Genomic DNA, 22,569 nt, shown 5'->3' on the forward strand with positions numbered 1-22,569 from the left:
ACAATTATGGAAAATGCATATTCTGAGAAAAAACACTATGCATAGATTCAAAGGGGTTTCGGAGTCCCTTGTATTTATCGTCAGTCAGTCTTCCTCCTTAGCTAGACCCTGAGCCCCTGGAGGGCACAAACGGTATCTCGTTCCTCTGTCCTCAGTAGTAGCTCAGAGCCCAGCCAGAGTGAGCGTTCAGGGCATTTGTCAGTGACTGAAGCATGAACCCGGGTGGAACCTGTGCTTGAGAGAAAGGTAGACAGAGGTGGGAATGCTCCCATCACACGTGCCAGAAAGGGCCTGGCTCTATCTCACGTGTTTCAAAGTGAGGGAAACAGAAACACCTGCTGCAATGAAGGCACCTCGTGTTCTGAAGGGGAAGGATGCACTGGTGAGCACCCAGGCTCCCGGGCTTAGCCCTCAGTTCAGAGCAATACATTGGGATTGCCAGCCTCTGCCATCATGCCTGGAAGCATTTGTATCTGGGTTTGCAGAGCCCACCCCTCTACATGCTTGGGGTTTAACCCTCTGATGGCTGATCGCGAATCAGCAGCAAGTGACCTTCCATCCCTCCAAATGTATTGGCCATTAATGCATTTGCTGCAAGCTCACAGCCTCCAACCGCATGCCATTGGAATGATGCATCTGACTGCTGGCTGCTTGGAACCCAGATCCCCTGAACTCAAATCTCTCCTGTGGGAAGCTAAACCTGGTATCACCTTTGCAAGCCAAGTTGATAAACTGAGTTTGTTCCTTTGGTTTCTCCTTTCTGATGTACCTCCTTCCAGTTAGTTGTTTTGGATTTTTTATTACGCTTGCTTTGTTCCCTTGATTGCTGTCCCTTCTCTCATTTTGTTTTTTTCCATTCTTCTCATTGGAGGCAATGAGCCGTCCAGCGGCCGGAACTCCCCTCTCCCCTACCGGCCAGACAGCCGCCCTCTAACTCCAACTTACGCTCAGGCCCCTAAACATTTCCATGTTCCAGGTAGGAGCTGGCACGTCTCTGTCTTGGTGTCCTGTCGCAGTGTAGAGTGTAGCCTTGTAACCTCGTCTCGTCTCCATCTCTCACGCTCTTTTCATCGGGATGCGCACAGTTGACAAACCCTAAATTGCAGGATCTGACGCCCAGGGCCTTTGGGAAGACTGTTTTATGAGAAATGCCAGATGATACCGAAGATCTACATTTTCTCTGATTTTTTTTAAGAGAGTGGAAAACAGGAATTCTAGTGCCTTGTTTTTATCAGATTTTTCATTTTACCTCTGTAGGAGTGCTCCCTATGATATCTTGTGATGTGATATCATTGACTTAAGTATTGCAATGGCAATCCAGTTATCATCTCATCCTGAAGAGGGAGCCACAATGTCACCTGGGAATACCCTGATGTTTCCCATTTGTCTCCAATGGGGAGATTTTTTTTTTTTTTCATGGACTTTTCTTTTGAGAGAGGTATACAATGGGACCAGCTGAGTGACTTCCTGCAGTGTGTTAACTCACAGACTGGCCACCTCCATAGCCCACAAAGATATCTTGCAATTTAGGCCCGATGCTGCAAGCTTTGCTCTCGAAATCACAAGCGTTTGCTGTCACGGTACAAATCGTAATTTGCTCTCAGCCGAACATCAGAGCCCAGCAGGATCTTAGTGTCAGAGTCAGCTCAGTATCTAAGGGCAGGGCTGGCCTCACAGGTCCCACAGTTTTCCCAGCAGAAGTACATCATTTTGCTGCTTTTCACTACTAAAGTAGTTTAGTAAATTACCTGTTTTGTTAAATTTTGAGTATACATATTTGTAATATCCAAGAGTTTTTTTTTTTCCTTTTGCTTCCTAAACTTTCCTAATAAAGCAAAGGGAAGTATAATGAGATTTGTGCAATTAAGCTAGGACTTAAAAAGATTCATTGAATCTTAAAACACAATGTTTCATATTTGGGGGTTGTTCACCTGAAGAATACCCCTACCAAGATTTGAAACTTCCTGCATATTTGCACTTAAAGTGAAATGGTGGCATAATCCATTGGGGTCCTGTGTAAATATCTGAGTAGTAATTATTGTATCTTTTTCTTTCTTTTTTTTTTTTTTAATTTGGCCTATACAAATTAGGATTTTGTTGACCATCCTGTCAGCACACAGCCTTGCCCATGAAAAGTGTTCCTATGTTTTTTTAAAAGTATTCTTGATTTTCCTGCATTGCTTTCCACTGTCCCACTCATTAGTTGAAAAGTAAATTGAGCCACTGGTATCTACTGGGAGCTCAATTTCTAGACGGTAGCAATCTGGGGACTCCCCCCAACCTGTTACGTCTGCCTCCTTGTCAGAGTGCCTCCACTGCTTGCATTTCTCCCTGTTTGAATCCCACTCTCAGTGGAGTGTGCGTAAGAAATAAATGGCTCATGACTCGGTTACATCTCTGTGAATCCTCAGATGTATGACAGAGGCTTCCATGTCACCTGTGTCTATAGAAATCCACTCATTTCTGTGACACTTTCTGCCAATAAAGTCCACTTTGTAATGTAAGAGTGAACCTTCTGGGTTATTTCTGTTCGAGAGTCTTCCGTTGATTTGCCCTTTGGTTGGTCTGTTTTCCCCATCGCTGAAGTGGTTCGCATAATCACACATCTTTGCTTTTCATTTCCACAGATCAAGGGATCAACATTTACCGAAAACCACCCATCTACAAACAGCATGGTAAAGCCCGCTTTCCTCCCCGTAGCCTTTAAGTGGCAGTCAGCTGATCTGTTTGCTTTTGCTGTCTTCTGAAAGGCTTATCTGCTGCTGCTTGTGAGATTCAAACTGGGGTGCCCAGGGTATTATGCCTGTATGGTCTACTAAGGTGCAAATACTGTGAAATTTGTCTTCCTGGTTGGGGAACACGTGGCTTGATTAGGAAGGTTCCAGCCCATTTCTGACACCATCAAACCATTCGTAGAGAAGGGAAGTATTAGCCACACAGCAACTCATAAACATCCTAACAAGACTTTATTTTTTTTTGGGGGGGGGGGCATCAAATAATTTAACCAACCTCTAAAATAATGTTGGTGAGTTTCCAGCCACCTGCACAAATTAGTTTGATTAAGAATAAGTGTCTGAAGGGGCCTGCAGGTGGATGGGACAGGAGCTGGGACGGGTGGTGGCCCTGGTCCCACTTGCTGCCTGAAAGACTGTGATGCCCTGGATATAGTCCCACTGTGCCTCAGTTTCTCCTGGGTAAACATCAGTGAGTTAGGCCAGTTTGTCTCTGAAACTCCCACAAGCTAAGAATCACTAAAGTGGATTCATAGTTGTGTTTCCTGAGAATGCACGTTTTATTTTTTAAGCCCAGGAAACCACATTACTTTATGTCAATCACATTTTCTCCCACCAGAGAGAGAAATCTTTGTAAAGAGATTTCAGACACTTGGGCACAAACTGTGCCCAGAAATTTGAAGGCTGCCTTTGACATTAATGAGTCCTTAAAATTAGGATGACATGAAAAGCAAATAAAATTTAAACTGCGTAAGGAAAAAGTTTAGGCCTAAATCCTAAGGGAAAAAGAGAAAATGTACTGTAATGGTTCTAGATCTATGGAGTATGTTTTTTTTTTTTTTCTCTTGTCTTTTTTTTTTTTTTAAGGTTTTACACCATGTGCTTGCTTTTTAAGTTTGTTAACATTGCTTTTGTTTTTGTTTTTTTATGGTTTAATGTCTTCCCACACACTCATTAACATGTGAATGTTTAACTACTGACTTCACCAATCTAATGCGTAAGTACTGTTCGAGGTCATGCTTTTTTTGTTCAGTTTAAGAGTGAGATTTCCAAAATTTGACTTACTAGAAGGTTTTTAAATATTAAAAATCTCAAGACCCTGCCTCCTTGAACAAAAATAAGCAAACAAAGCAAACAATTAAGATTTAAGAAGATCGAATAATGTTAGATTATTTGGACAAAATCAGTTGGGTTCTTTTCATTATATTTTCTTTGAAGTCTTTCCTTTTAGTCTCTTGTGATCAAGTGGGAATAACACAGCCAGGGAATGTCTTTCCAAAGACTGACCCCTGAGGCACCCTGTCCACACCAAAGCAGTAGGTGTCAGGCCTGGACTTGATGTCCGCATACATTTGGAAGATGCTAGATTTAAATGAAGTCACACTTTTTTTTTTTTTTTAATATATGTACAATGCAGGACTTCTCAGTCTTTCATCCACTAACATGTTTGGTCCATTTTTAACAAGGGGATTAGCCATGTGGTAGTTTCTAAGCAGAAATTTCTTTCTCATGAGATTAGAGATTCAGAGAAACACTGTTCGAAGCCTGGCCAAGACTTTACCCCTGATTGTTGGCTGGCTTTGGTCACATTTAAGCAAACTGAGGCACAGAGGTTTGTTAGAATAGAGGGGCTGGAGCTGAAGATTCCAAAGTTTAAAATACTAATGGTCTTCAAAAAGTCCATGGAAAATACTTATTGTGAAAAACCTAGGCATGAATTTCTTTCTTCTTTTTTTGCACCAAAGTAAGCTTATCTTTTAATTTCATTTTCCATGAACTTTTCAAAATACCTTCATATGTGAGCCCAGGAGAAATAGTACATCTTTTGAAAAGTTAAGACTTTATAAATATATTTTGCAATGTTTAGTGACATCCCAGGCCAGTTTATGCAATGAGCCAGAGTCACAGACCAGCCATATAACTGGTTTGTTTGTCCTCAAGCTGGTGACAGCTCCTCTAAACAGAGCCAGTAAGAACTTTGTGAATTAGCATTGCTGTTAATTTGGCTTCTGTTGTTTTAAAATTCGATGACTCACTTCTACGTGCAGACCTTTGAACCGAACGGTGAAATACATGCAAATTGAGAGTAGGTTTTCTTCATTTCTCCTAGGACTCAAGGATGCATATTTAGCATGTAAAGATTAAAATTGACTGGACTAATGTGTTTGTGGCTTCTTGCCCAAGCATACAAACCAGCCTACCCTCTACAGATGAACAACTATTGCCAAAGGACAGCATCATGATTTTAACTTAGCCCGTTAATTCCAAATTGCTGACTCAAAGTTCTGTTTACTGTAGGAGAGTTTTGTCGATGGTCCTTTCTCCAATGATGGAGATGTTCTGTATCTGCACTGTCCAACCCAGTGGCCACTAATGACACATGACTCTGGAATACTCAACTATGGCTGACACAACTGCGGAACTGAATTTTCATCTTATTAATTTCTGTTTGATTTTGTTTATTTAAATGTCAAAAGCCGTGTATAGCAGGTGGTGGACAGTGCAGTTCCAGAACACAGGGTTTCAATGTACATCAGATGCTTCTGTCACTAAACAAGGGGAAAGAGTTGAGTTGTGAACAGGCACTGCTGAGTGGCAGGTGGTTGATAACGGTGATAACCAGAACTTTCTGGACTTGGAACTTTTGACAGAGAACAAGAGAACTTTGTCAGTGGGTTTGTACCCCTGGCCTTAAGACTGAGAGCTAAGCAACCTGATTCCCATCTAGATGCAGCTGCCTTGGCAGCCCAGAGCAAGTCTTCAGAAGACATCATCAAGTTTTCCAAGTTCCCAGCAGCCCAGGCTCCGGACCCCAGCGAGATCCCAAAGATTGAGACGGACCACTGGCCTGGTCCCCCCTCACTTGCCGCCATAGGTATGCAACTGCTATAGCTACGTCAAGGGGACAAATGGCTTAGAGAGTGCAGAATGAAATGTTTACAACGTGCAAGAAAGTGTGTTCTTTCATAAAGATGCTGAAGAAAATTGTGAGCGAGGAGTAGGACAATGAAGAGATTGAACATGGTATTAATTTGTGTGCAAGATGCTAAAAAGTCACAAAATGCATCGACCAGAGCCTTGCTTTAACCAAACCCATTGAGATCCAGAATTGGTCTAAGACAGATGGTTTATATGCAGTTAGGACTGTAAAATCAGTTATCCTTTTGAACCCAGTAGGGTCCAAGCCCCATGGCAAGAACATCGTTGTAGTCCAGTGGGCAGATCTACTGAATGTCCAGTGCAGTGTGACTTCTGTCCCTTAAATTTGTTTTAGACCAAATCTGGGTTGCAGTTAACGATTCTCTTAACAACAAATCCTAACAGGGAAGCACTTTCGGTCTCCTTCCACGATCATGCGCTCCATGACTAGGAAGGGCTCTGGCAGGGCAGTGGATGTCCTGGAATATTACCTGTGTGAAGTTAACGTGATTTCACATCTGTCATCTCCATGGCTTCTGTGCTAAAGTGTCACATCAGAGCTGTTTCATTCTTTGCTTTATTCTTTCAAAGTGTGTCCGTGTCTTTACTGTGTTGTCACTAGTGAAATCACTCAACCTAAAAAGAGGTATTGGCAAACCCCAAAGCTTATACTAAAAATGTGGAGAGCAGCCTTGCAAAGATACGACTGTCTTATTCACAGTCAACTATGTAAAAGGTACAGCCCTCTCGCCGCCTGACAACCTAAAATGCCTTTGCATTTCCAAAACATCCAAGTTAATCTTTTTCATCATGCTATATTTTCAATAACTTTCATACAAGATATAAGTGGATTTTAACACAACTAATAGTTGGAAGAAAGTCTACCTCCTCAGCCCGTTATTCACAAGTATTCTATCCATTATGTTGAGATTTGTCTAATTTCTGCAAACTTGTGTCTCTTAAGTGTTATTAGTACAAACTAAAGAAAGAAAACTCACATGAACATTTATAATTGTTTAAGAACGAAGAATCCATCATCAGCTTTTCTTGCTGACCTGTTCCTGCCCTCTGGGAACTCCCCGGGGCCCTGCAGGTCCCACTTCAGTTTGGTTGCTTACTGAGGGCACAAACAGAGCCGCGCTTTGGGAGAGAATTAAATTTTATTCTTGAAACTATTGCCACTAAATGGTCTAAAGTTCCTTTAAACGTCTGGTCTATTCATCAGAATGATGAAAACTAAGACTATTAAAGTTTATTTTCATTAGATTAGCAAACTTTCCTGTTTCCTCCCACAGCCAGATTAATCCAAGTAATTTAGGAAAAACAGCAATTATCTTCCTCTTCCAACCATTCCAGTAGAGTTCTCCTTTCTATTCGTCTCCCCCTTTCCAGGAAGCTTAAAACTTGTACTCAATTTGCCTTATTGCTCCAGAGTAAGTTTTTAGCTGTATGAACACTTTTTTTTAATTGATCTCTCAGTATAAAATTCTGTGTGACCATTTCTCAAAGGATGAGAAAAAGCAAACATTAGAGACCCATCCCTTGAAAGAAATCTAACAGGCCTGCTTCGTCATGTGTGTGCTAGGGTCATAGAAGACAGAGTGATTGCATTATGAAAATTCTAGAAATACTAGGAAAAAAGAGAAAAACAAGATGTAAAAACTTGTCACAAGAGTGTGACTGTCTTACCTCTTCATTGGCATGTAGGCAAATTTGAATCCCTATTTGAAACTGGCCCCCAGGGATGTCAGAATAGTAACTGGAGATGCCCCGCCCTCCTAGCACAGTTTGCTCCGGCCAGTGGTTAATGGAATGACTTAGCCGCGATTGCAGTGGCAAACCCAGTCCTGATGGAACGGACTAGTTCCTGGAAGGCCCCAGCTCACAGGGCTCGTGCATCCTACCCTGAGCCCGCATGTCAGAGGGGCCCCGTGTCCTGTGAAAGCCCAGCCAGTGGTGCTCAGTTGGTGCAGGTGCTTTCCCATTGGTGTTGTTCACACACACGCGAGAAAGACCACCCTAGACCGCACCTGCCTAACGCACGCAACACAGATGGACTAGTCCATTGGAACTTCCCACTCATGAGGGGGCGAAGTTGAAGTTGTCTTTGCTGTGGCCTCAGGGACTGACACGAGACGCAGATCTGGAGGCAGAGAGGAAGATGATGAGGAGCTGCTGCGACGCCGACAGCTTCAGGAAGAGCAGCTGATGAAGGTTTGTCCTTACACTTGGCCTTGCTGCTGTGGTTTTTGAATGACTGCTATGTGCACGCCGCCAAGGGAGGCAGGAGGTGGTCCTGAGCCTCAAGGAGAGACAAGGCGGGCCCCTAGTTGCTAGAATAAGCAGAGTATCCCCTGGGCTCTTGAGATGACCTTGAGATTGGAGTGGAACTTTTGGGCCTTTGCAAGGACAGGGACTGTGTGTGCAGGTGTGTGTGTTTGCAAGGACACTGAAAGGCAGGTGGAGGAAGGCAGAGTGTGCCCAGGTCTGTGACACCTCCCTCCCCCGTGTGCGCCCTCTGCTGAAGGGCTTCCCTCCGCACGGAGCATGTTTGCAGGGATTTCCCCAGAACTTGTAGGACCGTATCGAAGATGTGGGCCGGGAGGAGGAGGGTAGAGGAGATGGCTTACCTGCCCATCTCCAGTGACAGCCCACAGCATCCAGGACAGCCTGTGCTAAACTCTCTCATGGATAACAGGCTGGCGAATCTTTTGAAATGATGTTTTCTGGAGATAAAGGAAATGCCCATGACGTTAATTATGTGGGAGGCAAGGATACAGAGTAGCATTTATGGTACATCCTAGTTTTGTGTATGTATAGGAAAGTATTGGGTGGATATGAATCAAAATGTAACTGGTGTTCTCCAGGAGTGGTGGGTTGTGGATTACTCCTCTTTCCTTCTGGATTTTCCAAAACCTGTCCAATGAGCCTGGATCTCCCTTTTTTTCTTTTCTTCCTATTTTTAAAAAATTATTTATTTGAAAGTCAGAGTTACAGATTGAGAGGGAGACACAGACATCTTCCATCTGCTGGTTCACTCCCCAGATGACCGCAATGGCCAGGGCTGGGTCAAGCAGGAGCTGGGCCAAGCAGGAGCTTCTTCCAGGTCTCCTACATGGTAGCCAGGGCCTAAGCACTTGGACCATCTTCCACTGCTTTTCCCAGGCCGTTAGCAGGGAGCTGGATCAGAAGTGGAGCAGCTGGGACTTGAACCAGCGCCCTTACAGGATCCCGGCACTGCAGATGGTGGCTTAACATGCTACGCAAGAATGCCAGCCCTCCTCTTTTTTCTTGCTTGTAAACAAACCAATACAATTCATTTTTTAGGGCTATTACCATCAATTTCTCACTTGCACATCAAAAATACACACTGGGGCCTGCACTGTGGCATAGTGGTCTAATCCTCTGCCTGCAGCACTAGCATCCCATATGAGTGCTGGTTTGAGTCCCAGCTACTCTTCTTCTGATCCAGCTCTCTGCTATGGCCCGGGAAAGCAGTAGAAGATGGTCTAAGTGCTTGGGCCCCTGCACTGGTGTAGGAGACCTAGAGGAAGCTGCTGACTCCCACCTTCAGATTGGCACAGCTCTGGCAGTTGCAGCTATTTGGGGAGTGAACCAGCAGATGGAAGACCTTTCTCTCTGTCTCTCCTCTCTCTGTCTGTAACTCTGCCTCTCAAATAAATAAATAAATAAAATCTTTAAACACACACACGCATGCTTCCTGGGGTCAGTGTTGGCACTTTGGGGGAGGGCAGAGGAAGGAGAACATTCCCTAAGCCCAGCTTAGGGAAGTGGGACTTCCACACTGTAAAAGCTCTAAGGGATCCAGGACCTTCCTCTAGGGGAGCCCCTAGGCTCTGGGAGCACGTACATCCAGGCCATCCAGAACCAGGAGTTCCTGCAGGATCTTCGGAAAAGACACTACAGTCCCAAGAAAGTAACAGCAGGATTTGTTTCCATTTCTCTCTTTCCTGTGCATAGCTTAACTCAGGCCTTGGGCAGTTGATATTGAAAGAAGAGATGGAGAGAGAGAGCCGGGAAAGGTCAGCCAGTCGCCACGACTCTCCCATCCACTCAGGTGAGCAGCAAGTCCCCGCCTTCCCGGAGCCAAGAACCGCCCACCTGCCCCCATGGAGCCCACCTCAACCATTGCACAAGAGACAGTACCACCTGTGGTGGGATCTGTAGAGTGTCCTCCAGGAAAGGGAGTTTTAAAATCCACTTCTGGTCAACCTAGGTTATAAGCGACTTATGGCAGTCCTTAAAATGCGTGCTTCCTTCCTTCTGGAAACGGGCAAGTTCTTGGAGGATCTGCGGTGCCGTGAGGGGCGCTTGCTAGGTCTGCCTTCCAGAAGCCTCATCTCAAAGGCAAGGAACAAATAGAAATCCTGCAGAGAGCATTGCTGAATCTAGAGGACAAGGCCAAGACACTTCGAAAGCATTGTGGTTTAGAATTATTATGTTCAACACAATATCTTCAAAATGCTGCTGTGTGTGACACTTCGGAAGATTACTCAGATACTTGGCTGAAATCATCTGTCAGCATATTTCCCCCACTTACACTGGAGTATAAGCCGATACATAAATCAGTACATGCGTCAGCAAGTCATAAGCCAGTTGTTTCTGAATGTGCAAGATGACTTCTCCCATGTACTGAACCGAAAAGGACGATTTTTCTCCTAAGCATCCCGTTAACAATGTATTCAGTGTTTACTACTTGTAGGCACCTTTACCGAACATTATTTTATTTACTCTCTGCAGCACGTTAATGGAGTAGGTGCTGTTGTTAACATCACTGGTGTCATCGTTGTGCTTCCCCCGGGTCCAAATCCTTGACCAGCTGTGTATGAGCCGAGTGACCTTTGGCAGGATGCATAGCTCCTCTTGGTTCCTAATTCTCCCGTCCATAAAATGGAAATTACAAAAGTGGTGCCAAGTTGTACCAAGGATTCAAAGGGATCAGGCTCTCAGACACGTGCCCAAGCTGCAGGAAGAGTGGCCACCTTGGCCCCCAGTGGAACTGTGTGGCTCCCTCCTCAGTAAGGTCACTGTGAGAGCCAAGTAGGTGGGATTTTGTGAACTCTTGAGCCCAGTACAACTTGTAATCTTTATCCTAAATCTTCGTTCTGCAAGGTAGAAGATACGCTATCAGTTCCATTAAAGAGATGGTCTTCCAGGTCCCTAACCATTGCTTTTCTGCCTCTTTCTCTTTCAGTTTCTCACGCTCTATCATCTAAAACTTCGTCTCTCCCTGGCTATGGGAAAAACGGACTTCACCGGGTAAGTTTCTCCTGTGGAGTTGACTGTTTCCGGGTTTGCTGGCTCCGCAGTCCTGGTCGAAGTGCTGATGTGCCGTCTGAACCCGTAGGACTCTAGACCTCAGGGTTGGAATGTCATAAACTGTGGTCTTCCTGGGAGCCCAATAAATCACTTTGAACTACAGGCAAAGTGACGTATTTCCATTGAGAGAAGAAGAAACTGGCTTTAGATAAAATAATGACGTGTATAAACTTAAGGGCGTGCTAGTTTAAGTGGTTTTGCGAATAGTTTTTCAGTGAAGCAAAAAGTGATTATGTACCTGTCTAAGAAAATGTAACTTTATTGGCCAGTGAGAGATACTTGCTTACCAAGAACCTCCTGGGAAGTAGCCTTAGAGGTACTACAGCAGACAAAGAGATTGGCATAGTGGTAGAAGAATAAACAGGAAGGAAAAATAATGAAGGTCCAGGATTTTAGCTTAGGGTGAATTATTTGGATTTTCTAGTCCTTCCTTGCTTTCTGCTAAATCCCAAGCCATCACTGAGGAGGTGGTTTTTTTTTTTTTTTTTTTTTTTTTGGTTTTTTTTTTTTTTTTTGGTTTTTGTTTTGTTTTGTTTTGTTGACAGGCAGAGTTAGTGAGAAAGAGAAACAGAGAGAAAGGTCTTCCTTCCGTTGGTTCACCCCCCAGATGGCTGCTACGGCCGGCGCACTGCGCCGATCCGAAGCTAGGAGCCAGGTGTTTCCTCCTGGTCTCCCATGTAGGTGCAGGGCCCAAGCACTTGGGCCACAGCAGAGAGCTGGACTGGAAGAGGAGCAACCGGGACAGAATCCAGCACCCTGACCGGGACTAGAACCCGGTGTGCCAGTGCCGCAGGTGGAGGATTAGCCTAGTGAGCCGCGGTGCCGGCCATGAGGAGGTTTTCTTTTTTTTTTTGACAGGCAGAGTAGACAGTGAGAGAGAGACAGAGAGAAAGGTCTTCCTTTGCCATTGGTTCACCCTCCAATGGCCGCCGCGGTAGGCGCGCTGCGGCTGGCACACCGCGCCGATCCGATCGCAGGAGCCAGGTGCTTCTCCTGGTCTCCCATGGGGTGCAGGGCCCAAGGACTTGGGCCATCCTCCACTGCACTCCCTGGCCACAGCAGAGAGCTGGCCTGGAAAAGGGGCAACCGGGACAGGATCGGTGCCCCGACTGGGACTAGAACCCGGTGTGCCGGCGCCGCAAGGCAGAGGATTAGCCCGTTGAGCCACGGCGCCGGCCATGAGGAGGTTTTCTAACAACACATCTTTCTTGTTTCAGCCTGTTTCCACGGACTTTGCTCAGTATAACAGCTACGGGGACGTCAGCGGGGGAATACGAGGTGAGGCCCCAAAGTCAGGCCAGCTGTGGCCATGCCTTCCCCTATGGCTGAGGTCCACCCACAGGAGGCAATGACGTCACAGTCTGTTGGCCGGGTCCATGCTCTGTGGCATCCTAAGAGGGTCCCAGCTGCTGCTTGGAGCTAATAGAGCCACTATTAAAATCTCAAAGGACCTCGAATGAAAGAAAGCATGAGAGGCAAGTTAAGGATTCATGCGTTGCCCCTGCTCTGTCAGACCCTGGAGGTACAACATCCAGCCAGGCACGGCCCCTAGCTTCAGAATGCACAGGGGGGCAGGGGACAGGGGAGGGAGAAAGCTGGGGGCGAGAGAAGCTCCGTGATGAATGCCGTGGCTGGATTTGCCGAGAGCGGGAAGCAGCACAGTAGGTTGTCTGGCAAAGCTTCCAGGAGAAAAGGATGTTCTAGCCCACAGCTAGACCTGGAGCAGGCATTTCCTGGCTCCAGGGAGGCACAGGGTACAGTGCGTGCAGAGATGGGCGCAGGGCGAGAACATGGCACATTCGGGAATTAGAACAGATTATTGTCTCCGTTGGCGGTTCCATGTTTGCCCAGGGTCTTTTCCTCACTGTGTTTCTGTTTCCTTTCCTTTGCAGACTATCAGGTAGGATCACTCTGCCTCCCTTGATGGACCACAGCAGCGGAACAGCCGTGTCCCCGCCCACACTGCGTGCTGCCGGGAGACAGTTTCTGTTGGGAAGATGCTCGCTGGGCTTGCTGCATCTCACTGTGGCGCCAGAGCTGTGATGGTCAGGCAGGGCCGGTGCCTGGGTCCAGCTGTCCCCCGCAGGCCTTGCAGAGCCCTGTCTGGGCTGGAAGCGGACCAGCATCGAGGGTCTGCCCACGTGCGGTTGTTTCGCTGTTAGTTACAACCCCGGTCTTTCGTTCTCCCTTTTCCCACCTATTCCCAAATGAAAAGCAACTCGTGTCTTTGCCAGCAAGACAGAGCATTTTGCCCATGTACCACCCCGTTTTCACTTGAACCTGAATTTTGAAAAATTATGATGGAGAATGAGCAAAGAGAAAAAGTGGGGGGAAAAAACAAAAACAAAAAGAAAAGAAGAGCTAAGACGAAAGTAGAAAAAGCAATGATCGAGTCGGCGATTTTCCATGTACAATACACTTTCATACGTGGAGCCGAAATTCAGGAATTAGCCCATAGCTGTCGGGATCTTCCCCCAACTTGATTACAAAAGATCAATATCCCTGCCCTGATTCAGCAAGGACCTCATTTGTGGAGGTGAACATGGCACCTCCGCACAACGGGGGGAGGAATGGGGACCACGGAGGGAAGCTCGGGAGCCCAGTGCGCCGCCCCACTTCCCGGCGCTATTTTGTGCCTCTCTGTTGCAGACGCTTCCAGATGGCCACATGCCCGCAATGCGAATGGACAGAGGAGTGTCCATGCCCAACATGTTGGAGCCAAAGGCAGGTGCAGCCTTCCCTGGGGGACGCCACAGCCCTGAAAGAGTTGATTTTCTCTCTTGCCACCACTCTCAGAGTCTTGAGCCCCACTTCGTTGTATGGCATTCAGGAAGCCATAGCTTAAACCCCACCCCAGCCCAGCCCCACAACTGTTTTTGCCACATCAATCCAGAGACCATGAGCCCTTCCTGGGTGTGGTGGTCTGGGAGCACAGTGAAGTACTAGCACCTCCCTCCCCGTGGCCCAGGTATCACCCTGGCCCATGCCACGTGCATTGGTGGCACGTCCAGTGGTGAGTGGAGCAGCGGTAGACTGCTCTGGATGGCATGACCCATGTGTCCCAGTTGAAAGTTTCCATCCCAGGAACCTCCTCTGCCCCCAAGCAAACTGGGGATGGCCAGTCCCCCTAGCTCCAGAACATCCATGGGCTTGTGCTCACAGGGACCGTGCATGACTTATTTCAATAAGTCAGTGTCCAGAACACTGCTTCTGGGCCTGCCTGGCTCCATGCCTTCATGAGCCAGTCACAGACCAAGGTTGTTGAATGCTGCACAGAGGGACCTGCAATACAGCAGTAGCATGCGAAAGATACCACGCGCACCTATGGTTTCAGTTCTAATTTTTACCTCGACTCAAATGCTTAGGAAGTTGCTATTCGTATGTACCACAATGCCCTCCTGAGACACCACTGGAGAGTTGGGGACATACAAGGACACGCCCCTGTCCCCTGGACGCTGGAGGAACACCCATCACTTGGAGGCTGCATATTGGGAGGACCAGGGTGAGGGGGATTCTGCTTGCTAATACAGTGGTCAGCGGTGTCCTGGAAGAGATGTTGTCTTTTCTTCTCAGATATTTCCATATGAGATGCTCATGGTGACCAACAGAGGGCGCAACAAAATCCTCAGAGACGTGGACAGAACCAGGCTGGAGGTAAAACAAAATTTAGTCCCAACTGCAGGACCCTCTGCATGCCCCAAACTTTCCCCCTAAGGCAGGTTTTATTTCTTTGGTGAAAGCAAGAAATCGTATAAAGATCAGCCTTGTGTTGTAGGTGGCACTAAGAGATGCCTTTGGAGGAAAATCCAAATCTATACTTAGGTCACCATTAAACGTACCTGGCCATACCCAGAAGACAGATCCCCAAAGACACAGTGTGGGTTTTAGCCATTTTCCATGGAAATCTGATGTTGTTGTGATGGGGCTGGTGATGCAGAACGGGAGTCGCCATCCTTCCTCCCGTGCCCCCGGCTCCTTATCTTTCTCTGAGACTTGGTTGAGTTCATTTGGAGTGGGAGGACCAAGCTCAGAAGAAGGAGGTTGAAACTGGACGTGTTTCTTTCCAGCTCTTTCCGCATTCCACGTTGAAGGGTTATCTGGGCACACACACACACACACACATACACACAAGGCCTCCTTCGACACGGAAGACTGACCTTTGTGTTTTCTATCTGAGTGATTTTAATTAAGAAATCTCTGGCTGCCAGGCTCAGAGAGAATCATTACCTTTCCCGGACCACAAGGCAGTACCTTTGTGGAAGAGGTCAGGCTGCCACAGAGAATAAAGGCTCCAGTATCCCAGGAGAGCTCTTCTGGGAGAGAGTGATGACAGACAGGAAGCCAGGCATCCACCTTCCCCACCCTCCCTCCTGTTACCTCCTGTTGCTGAGCCAGGAGGAAGCTCCAGGGCTCCCCTAGCACCACTCTGGGAGTCTCAGCCTTTGGCTTGCTTTTGCCTTGGTCCATTTTCCCTGCATCTCCTCTGCAGCCCAAGGAGCTGACCTGGGGCCACCTCTAACTTAATAAATCATGTTCTGATGGCCCACCAGCAGTCAGTGTTATTCTAACCCTGGATCATAACAGTACCCTAATACTCCACCAACTTTGTTGTTCAATGTAGAAGGTGCCTCACCTGGCCCAACCAGGTAGGGAAGGCTGCATGCCGTGGGCTGGTAACCAGCATTAGAGGAGAACTCGTCTCCTGTTGTTCAGCCTTGCTCTTCCAAATGATGACAGTCATCCCATAGTATTCACAAGACATTTGTCCTAGGATCCCCTGCAGACACCAAAATCCATGGCTGTTCAAGTCCCTTCTCTAAAGTGCCACAGCATTTGTGTAGAGCCTACAGGATCCTCCCGTATGCTTTAAATCATCTCTTGATTGCCTGTAATACCTAATACAACATAAATGCCATGTCAGCAGTTGCTATACCTGTTGTTTGGGGAGCGATGTCCAGAAAAGAAAGTCCTCATGGGTTTAGTACAAATAGAATTTTTTAAAAAATGTCTTTGATCTGCGGTCAATTGGACCTGCACACGGGGAACCCATGAATGCATCTGGCCAACTCCATCCATCAAGTGAAGAGCGAGGCACAGGGCCGTCCGTGTGGCTGCTCCACTGACCCCTGCTCTGCTCTCTCTTCTCCAGCGCCACTTAGCCCCTGAGGTGTTTCGGGAAATCTTTGGAATGTCCATACAGGAGTTTGACAAGTTACCTCTCTGGAGACGCAATGACATGAAGAAAAAAGCAAAACTCTTCTGAGTCCCACACGTGAACGGCAACTAGAAAAAAGGACTGGCATGGCCGGTGATGCAAAAGATGTCCTAGGAAGGCCCAAACTTGATCAGAGGACGTGCAAACTGCTACCCGCAGCAACAGCATGCAGGGAGAATCTGGCTCAAACACACCCACAAGCCAAATATTGGACCCGCTCTCAGTGACACTTGCCAAGAAGCAATGGGGTAGAAATTTCTATGTTCCCACACTCAACAGGAGTGTCCACAGGTGACCTCTTTACACAGCCTTCTGTGCACGACAGGAGCTACTTTTCTTTCTTCTTTCGTTTTCCTTTAACTGTTGTCCAACAGTAGTGCTGACCGTACAGATAAGAGCCAGCAAGTGCCCTTAGGATGCCGCACGAGGGGGAACGGTTGTGATGGTTCCAAAGTAGGAATCTGGTCATCGTGTAGCCCTGTAGCGAAGAAGGAACATGGCCACGTGGCAGCGGCCACTCTGCACACGGCTCTCCCTACAGCCTCGCGCAGATCCACCTGTGCCCTGGCAGGGGTGGGGATCCGTCAGGGAACTGAGCAGTCCTACGAGGGCTTCAGATCAGCCAAGATGATTTTTAACGAGCCCCTTGTTTTCTGCTCCCTGGGACCTGGCTGGCCAACTGCTTAGCCGTTACTCAAAAGAAAATTGAAAGCAAAGGAACAGGAATGCAGGAAGCCCTCCCCCAAACTCTCGGTCTGCTGCCGATGGCGTGCTTAATTCTTCCTCCCCACCAAACAGGAGCTGTCTTGGGCTCCACCTTTGCAGAGAAATGAGACAAAAATCCTCTCCAGGTTGGCCCACTTGCCTGCTCCTTGGTGATTTTTGTCCCTGGGGCCGTCTGATTCTCAGCAACACAGAAACCAGCTCCACGTCCCACCACCAACACACGTTCTCCCTTCCAGCATCTGCTCCCCATCTGACGCCCTGGGAATCAGCCGCAGCCCACGCTGGTTTTACTTCTTAAGGTCTTGTCAGTAATAGGCTAAGGACAGGCATGTTTTCCCCTTGAAAATCTCGGCGATTCCAGAGTAGATTGCCTCAAACGGATTTTGTTTGGCCTTCCCAGCTTTTCTTCTTGTTAGCGCTGCTGACATCGTGGGGTGTGGGGGCGTGGGGGCGGCTCTATGTCGGGGAGTGAGAACTTCACCCATGGCTGTTGTGGGAGTCTGCATGTCTCTTGAATTTCTGTTTGAATGTTTAGCCCGCTGCCTTGCAGCTTCTGAGTGTCATTTTCCCAAATGCACATGGCTCAGCAGTCGAGAGGGGAGGCAGATGGTGCCCCCAAAATCAAGCTGGAGCCCTCCACACGCAGGTGTCACTCACGGCAGAATCAGACCGGAGATGGCAGAGCCAGGGCCACGCAGGGCATGGGGGGCGGGGCTTGTCAGAACAGCCCAACCTCTGCAGCAGTCAATTCAGATCCGAGCTCAGGATTTCAGCAGCACGTGGAAGGGTCAGACCACATCGCGACGAGAGCGGTGAGGAAGGGGCTCCCCAATTCCACGCGCAGGAAGTTATACCACCTTGATTCCCCCGCTCAACAGTTCTGCCGAGGGATGTAAGCTCTGTCTTGCAACCCAAGGAGGAAGCATGGGGCTTCACCTGCTCCTGCCACCGTAGACACAGCCCAGAACCTCTTCCCACTGCAGCCAGTGTGAGCATCACCAGCTGTCCGTCTGACTGACACCAGTGGCAAAGGCCAAGTGCAGCCGTTTCGGAACGCGGGTTGCAGACCCAGGTGATCTGCTTCCATCTCCTGGGTCCTGTACCGAACACTGCCGTTGCTTTCTAGTCTTCTCCTGAGCTGTTACTGAAGGAGCCTGAATTTGCCTGCCTTGTCAATGCATGAATGTTTGAGAGCTGGTCTCCTGTGAGTGTGTGTGTATGCGTGTGCGCACGCATGTGCGTGCATAGGATTTACTAACGTGTTCAGCAAGTGGCTCTGACAGGGTGGGCCTCAGACCAGCTACTGCTTAGTCCAAACCACAGCCAGCCCGCGGTTTGCAGTCCGGCACCTTCATGTCTCCTCTGTTGCGGCTTGCTGCGTCTCACATCACTCTGTGCTGTCTGGCACTGGCAGTCCCAGCACAAGGCCTGTGCATCCCCGTCCTTGCCTTGCCCTGGCAGACCATGGAGGGAGGGAGCTGTTATGACACCTTCCCAGTGTTCCCTCCACAATCTGTAACAGTGCTGGCCAAGAGAGAATTTTTTTCATAACAGCAATAATAAGGACACCCCTCCTCTGTTTTCCATTGATTAATGAGTTCTTACCTACACCCAGGCAGATTAAAAGCCCGTGTAGGGAATATTGGGATATTTGGAAGCATGGGTGCAATCAGATGGCTTTGCTAAAATTCCCATCTCTTGGTCTGCATAGAGAGGACACGGTTCTATCATAGATGAGGACATAAGACAGAAAAAGGGACAAAGGCACAACCCCCCTCTTTACATTCAGAGACCCAGAGTTAAGGGGCCTGCCCAAGGTTGCTGCAACCATTGGAGAACTGAACCCTAAATTCTCCCACTGATGAAACCCTGCTTTTCTCATCTCTTCGAACACAGTTCTGCATCCATCCTGGGGTAAAGAGTTCATTGAAATGGTCATGCACAAAATGTGTCATGCACAAAAAGCCGTCAGAGCTCAGTGGCCTCCAAACTGCAAGCCCAGAGGAGTGGGAATCACGCAGGGGCCCCTGGGAGGCTTCTCTGCTCCACTGCCAGGCAGAAGGCTCCAGTGGAAGGACGGGTCACGGGCCCACCTGGTGGTCTGCCAAGCCTCACGTAAGGGCGTCATGCCCCATCCATTTGGTTACCCTGGGCTCGCCATGCTTGTCCACAAAGTTCCCCAGGCCACAGCACAGAGGATGGGTGTCCTCCGCTTTCACCCCTGTCCTGCACGATTGATGAGAATTCCAGTTTTTAGCACAGTCAAAGCTCGTTCACGCTAGCAAAGGAATGACAAACATGGCTGGCTTCCCTGGTGCATACATAAAGGGCTACATTTTCTAGCATTTGACTTACTTGGGACTCCAAGTGCATACTGATTGCATGAAGTAAAAGGGGCCTCTATGATATAATGAAAGTCAGTGCTTCCTTTAAAATTTCTTCAAGCAAATCCACTCCGTCACCCAGTCTTCCTGAGCAAGTTATTCCTGAGCTGTGAGAAGCATTTGGAAACTCGCACCGCAGCTATGCATGTACATTTTGGGCTTGGGGTTTTATGAAATGTCCAATACGACTTCTTCAAGGACTACACAAAAACCGCCTGTCCTCAGAAACCTCAGAGAGAATAAGTTGGGTCAATGGGTAACAGAGAAAAACAGAACGGGGCGAGTTTTCTGTCTTAGGTCCTCCGGGAACCCCCGCCCCTGATTCTGCCATCTCGCAGCAGAGAAAGATCCTGGAGTAGCCCCTTGCTCAGTTCTCCTATCTCCCTCCCAGCCTGGGGTGCGGAGGACTCCCACTGGGTGATGTTTCTACGGTTTCCACCTCAATTCTTTGTACTTTGAGGGGAACATCTTTTTCTAAGAATTACTTCCCAGATGATTATCTAAAATATGTACACTTTTGCAAGGTTAAGAAATTCAAATGAACCACTTTTGACTAAGTCTTTCTAAAAGCAAAGCATTTCAAGCAGACATGGTGTTGCGTTCTGTGTTGTGTGGAGGGGCAGGTGTCACTCCGGGCTGTGTGCCCACAGAGCCCTGTTTCTTTCTGTCACTCGTGAAAGGGTGGAAGGGCCATGAACTTGGTCCCGCCGACCCTTCTGCATCCTCTAAAGCCAGCCCAGTTTTCATAAATCGCCTCTGCTGTGTTTCTGACCTGTGCTTCCTATACCAGCCTTGATTTTTGATTTTTAAAATGATTTTCTTTTGACAAACCAAGTGTGTGTTGGTATGCCCTGAAACCTGCTCTTGCTGCTCCCTTTTGAACAATTTTCTGCCCAGCAGAAGAGATTATTTAGGGCTTGAGATTTGCATGATGCCATCTTGCAGTGACAATGTGGAGCTATGCTGTAATGAAAGAAAGAGAAACTTTTACTTTGGCACTTAAAAAAAAAATTCACTGTCTTCCCATTTGCTACCCAGGAAGCAATCAGAGATGGTGACTGGTACACTTTGCCTAGGATCGTTCTGTTTCTATTTGGACAAGTTTAATTTATGGTAAACTTAAAAACCAGCGGGGAGGTGGTCAGTTAAAGCTGAAAAGGAAACTTTCTAAACCATGTATGTGTCCACAGTAAAATTAAACAAGCCCAACATTTTTCTGAAGCTTAGCATAATTGAGTGGTGGTTACTATCATGAACTTAAAATTCTTCCCCAAAGTGTCTCTCCCAGAAGTGAGGTTCCCATGAGGCCCTTCCGGAACTCGTTGACCGAAAATGGAAGGAGGCCAGATCGAAGGCACTGACCTTGAAAAGGGGGGTGAGCCACTTGTGTGTGCACAGGCTCCTCCAAGGCCACATGGAAGAGGAGACACTTGTCCACAGAAGTGATGTTCTTTGGGGCTTGTGTGTACAGACCTATCCAATAACAAACGTGTGTGGCTTCTGTGACTTGCTGATGACTGCGTCGAAATTCCTGGGGGTCTTTCGTTTCTAAGTTGGGTTGATGATGGAATGTTTCCCAAGTGTTGAAAGGCATACAGTTCTTCTTGACCTCCCTCCCCTTTCAGAAAAAGCAAATATTTAGAAGAACTCCCTTTGGAAAGCTGTGTTGTGTTCCCCGTGAGATTGAGTGGGCGTGCGTCTGCACCCCGAGTACCGCGTGCTCGTGTGCAGAGGAGGGGGTGGCCTGCCGGTCTCCACGATGCTGTGCTGTGCTGTCCTGACCTGCTCCACGCTCCTTTGCCATTATACTCTGCGTGTGTCACCGTTGTATCTCACAACTCCGTGAATAAAGTGTGTGCTTTATTCGTCCGTGCCTCCCATGTGTGGCTCATTTCTTGTGCCAGGTGCTTCTCACGAAGCTCTGTCCCATTTTTAAGAAGAACCAGCCCCATTTCCGGCGCTTACAACCAAGTCACCATGAAACCAAAGTCTCCCGAGGGTATTTGCATCTTGGAGGTTGAAGTGGGAAATGCGACAAATGGTTGGCTATTCCAGGAGTGTTGGCCCTGGTGGTCCACACCGTGTTGGGCCAGCTAAGCAGAGAAATGTTTCCAACAGAGTTACCCTGCACCAGCCTGGCCGCTGTTGGGCTTTGCTTGTGATATGACAGAAATGGTCTCCCCTTGGAGACAAAGCTGGGGGTGTGAGGAGATGTGTGGACAAGCGCTCTAAGCACCGTGAGTGTGGGCCACTTCAGCAAGAAGCTTGGTTGTAACAGGAGAAAATCCTCATTCACATCTTTGACCTCCCCTGCGTAACTGAAATCTATGGGAAGAAAATCCAGATTGCAATTTGCGTGTTGTCTTTCAGGCTTGCCAGAAAATAGAAGGCTCGATACTCAAGTCGGCCTGCACTGACAGTGGCCTTCACTCTAGTGTGTACCTCGAGCCTGTCCAGGGGTCTGCCAGTGCTGGCATTAATTACCAGGTTGTTCTGCAGGCAGTGGGCATGCCTTGGTCGCGAGTATAGACAAAGGTCAGTGTCTGTGCTCCACTCCCTTCTGTTGCCACCTGCACCTGCATCCCTGGTTCAGTCCATGATTTCCCCAGCCAGGCGTCATCCACAATTCTTGTCCTAAGAGCCCTGTGGTGTTTGGCTCTGGTGGACTCCTCTTTTGTTAAGTTTACTTATCTGGAAGACCAAGAGACAAAGAGAGGGAGAGACAGGGACCTTTCATCTGCTGGTTCACTCCCCACATGGCTGCAACAGCTAGGGCTAGGTCAAGCCAAAGCCAGGAGTCCAGAACTCCATCTGGGTCTCCCACATGGGGCCCAAGTATTTGGGCCATCTGCTGTTGCTTTCCCGGGTGCATTGGCAGGGAGCTGGCCTGGAAGCAGAATAGCCAGCACACCACCAGCGCTCCAGTAGAGGATGCCGGCATTGCAGGCAGCAGCTTAGCCTGCTACACTATAACGTGTGGCCTCCTTTTTATTGGCGGTGACTCCTCCCTCATTTCACTGCTACTCCCTCCCTAAGACTGCAGCCGTCCAAGGAGCTTCATGGCCGCCCCGCCTCACCCACTGCTTGGTTTGTGCTCCCGCTGTGTCCAGCCTACCAGTCTCAGCCCCGCCTCTGCAAACCTCTGCCAATTCCCCAAACATGCCGGGCCCTCTCCTGTGGCTGCAACTCCACCAATGACATTTCTTCTGTACAATGCCCAACTCTTTGAGGAGGTGGCCAGCCATAATGATCT

The 22,569-nt window shown here is 48.1% G+C and overlaps 1 protein-coding gene across 1 annotated transcript in view; it reads left to right on the forward strand.

Moving 5' to 3' along the window:
* The window catches only part of ABLIM1 (actin binding LIM protein 1), a 171,455-nt gene extending 150,270 nt beyond the window's left edge, over positions 1–21,185 (forward strand). Inside the window, exons 13-23 of the mRNA XM_062215055.1 lie at positions 872–976; positions 2,628–2,675; positions 5,461–5,607; positions 7,774–7,865; positions 9,633–9,729; positions 10,867–10,931; positions 12,209–12,269; positions 12,884–12,891; positions 13,641–13,715; positions 14,565–14,645; positions 16,141–21,185. Coding sequence (XP_062071039.1) covers positions 872–976; positions 2,628–2,675; positions 5,461–5,607; positions 7,774–7,865; positions 9,633–9,729; positions 10,867–10,931; positions 12,209–12,269; positions 12,884–12,891; positions 13,641–13,715; positions 14,565–14,645; positions 16,141–16,254 — 893 coding nt within the window. The 3' untranslated portion in view covers positions 16,255–21,185. The remainder of the gene's footprint in view (positions 1–871; positions 977–2,627; positions 2,676–5,460; positions 5,608–7,773; positions 7,866–9,632; positions 9,730–10,866; positions 10,932–12,208; positions 12,270–12,883; positions 12,892–13,640; positions 13,716–14,564; positions 14,646–16,140) is intronic.
* The last annotated feature ends 1,384 nt before the right edge of the window (positions 21,186–22,569 follow it).

Source organism: Lepus europaeus, chromosome 17 (genome assembly GCF_033115175.1).
Source record: "Lepus europaeus isolate LE1 chromosome 17, mLepTim1.pri, whole genome shotgun sequence".
In the NCBI taxonomy this organism is placed as follows: Eukaryota; Metazoa; Chordata; class Mammalia; order Lagomorpha; family Leporidae; genus Lepus; species Lepus europaeus.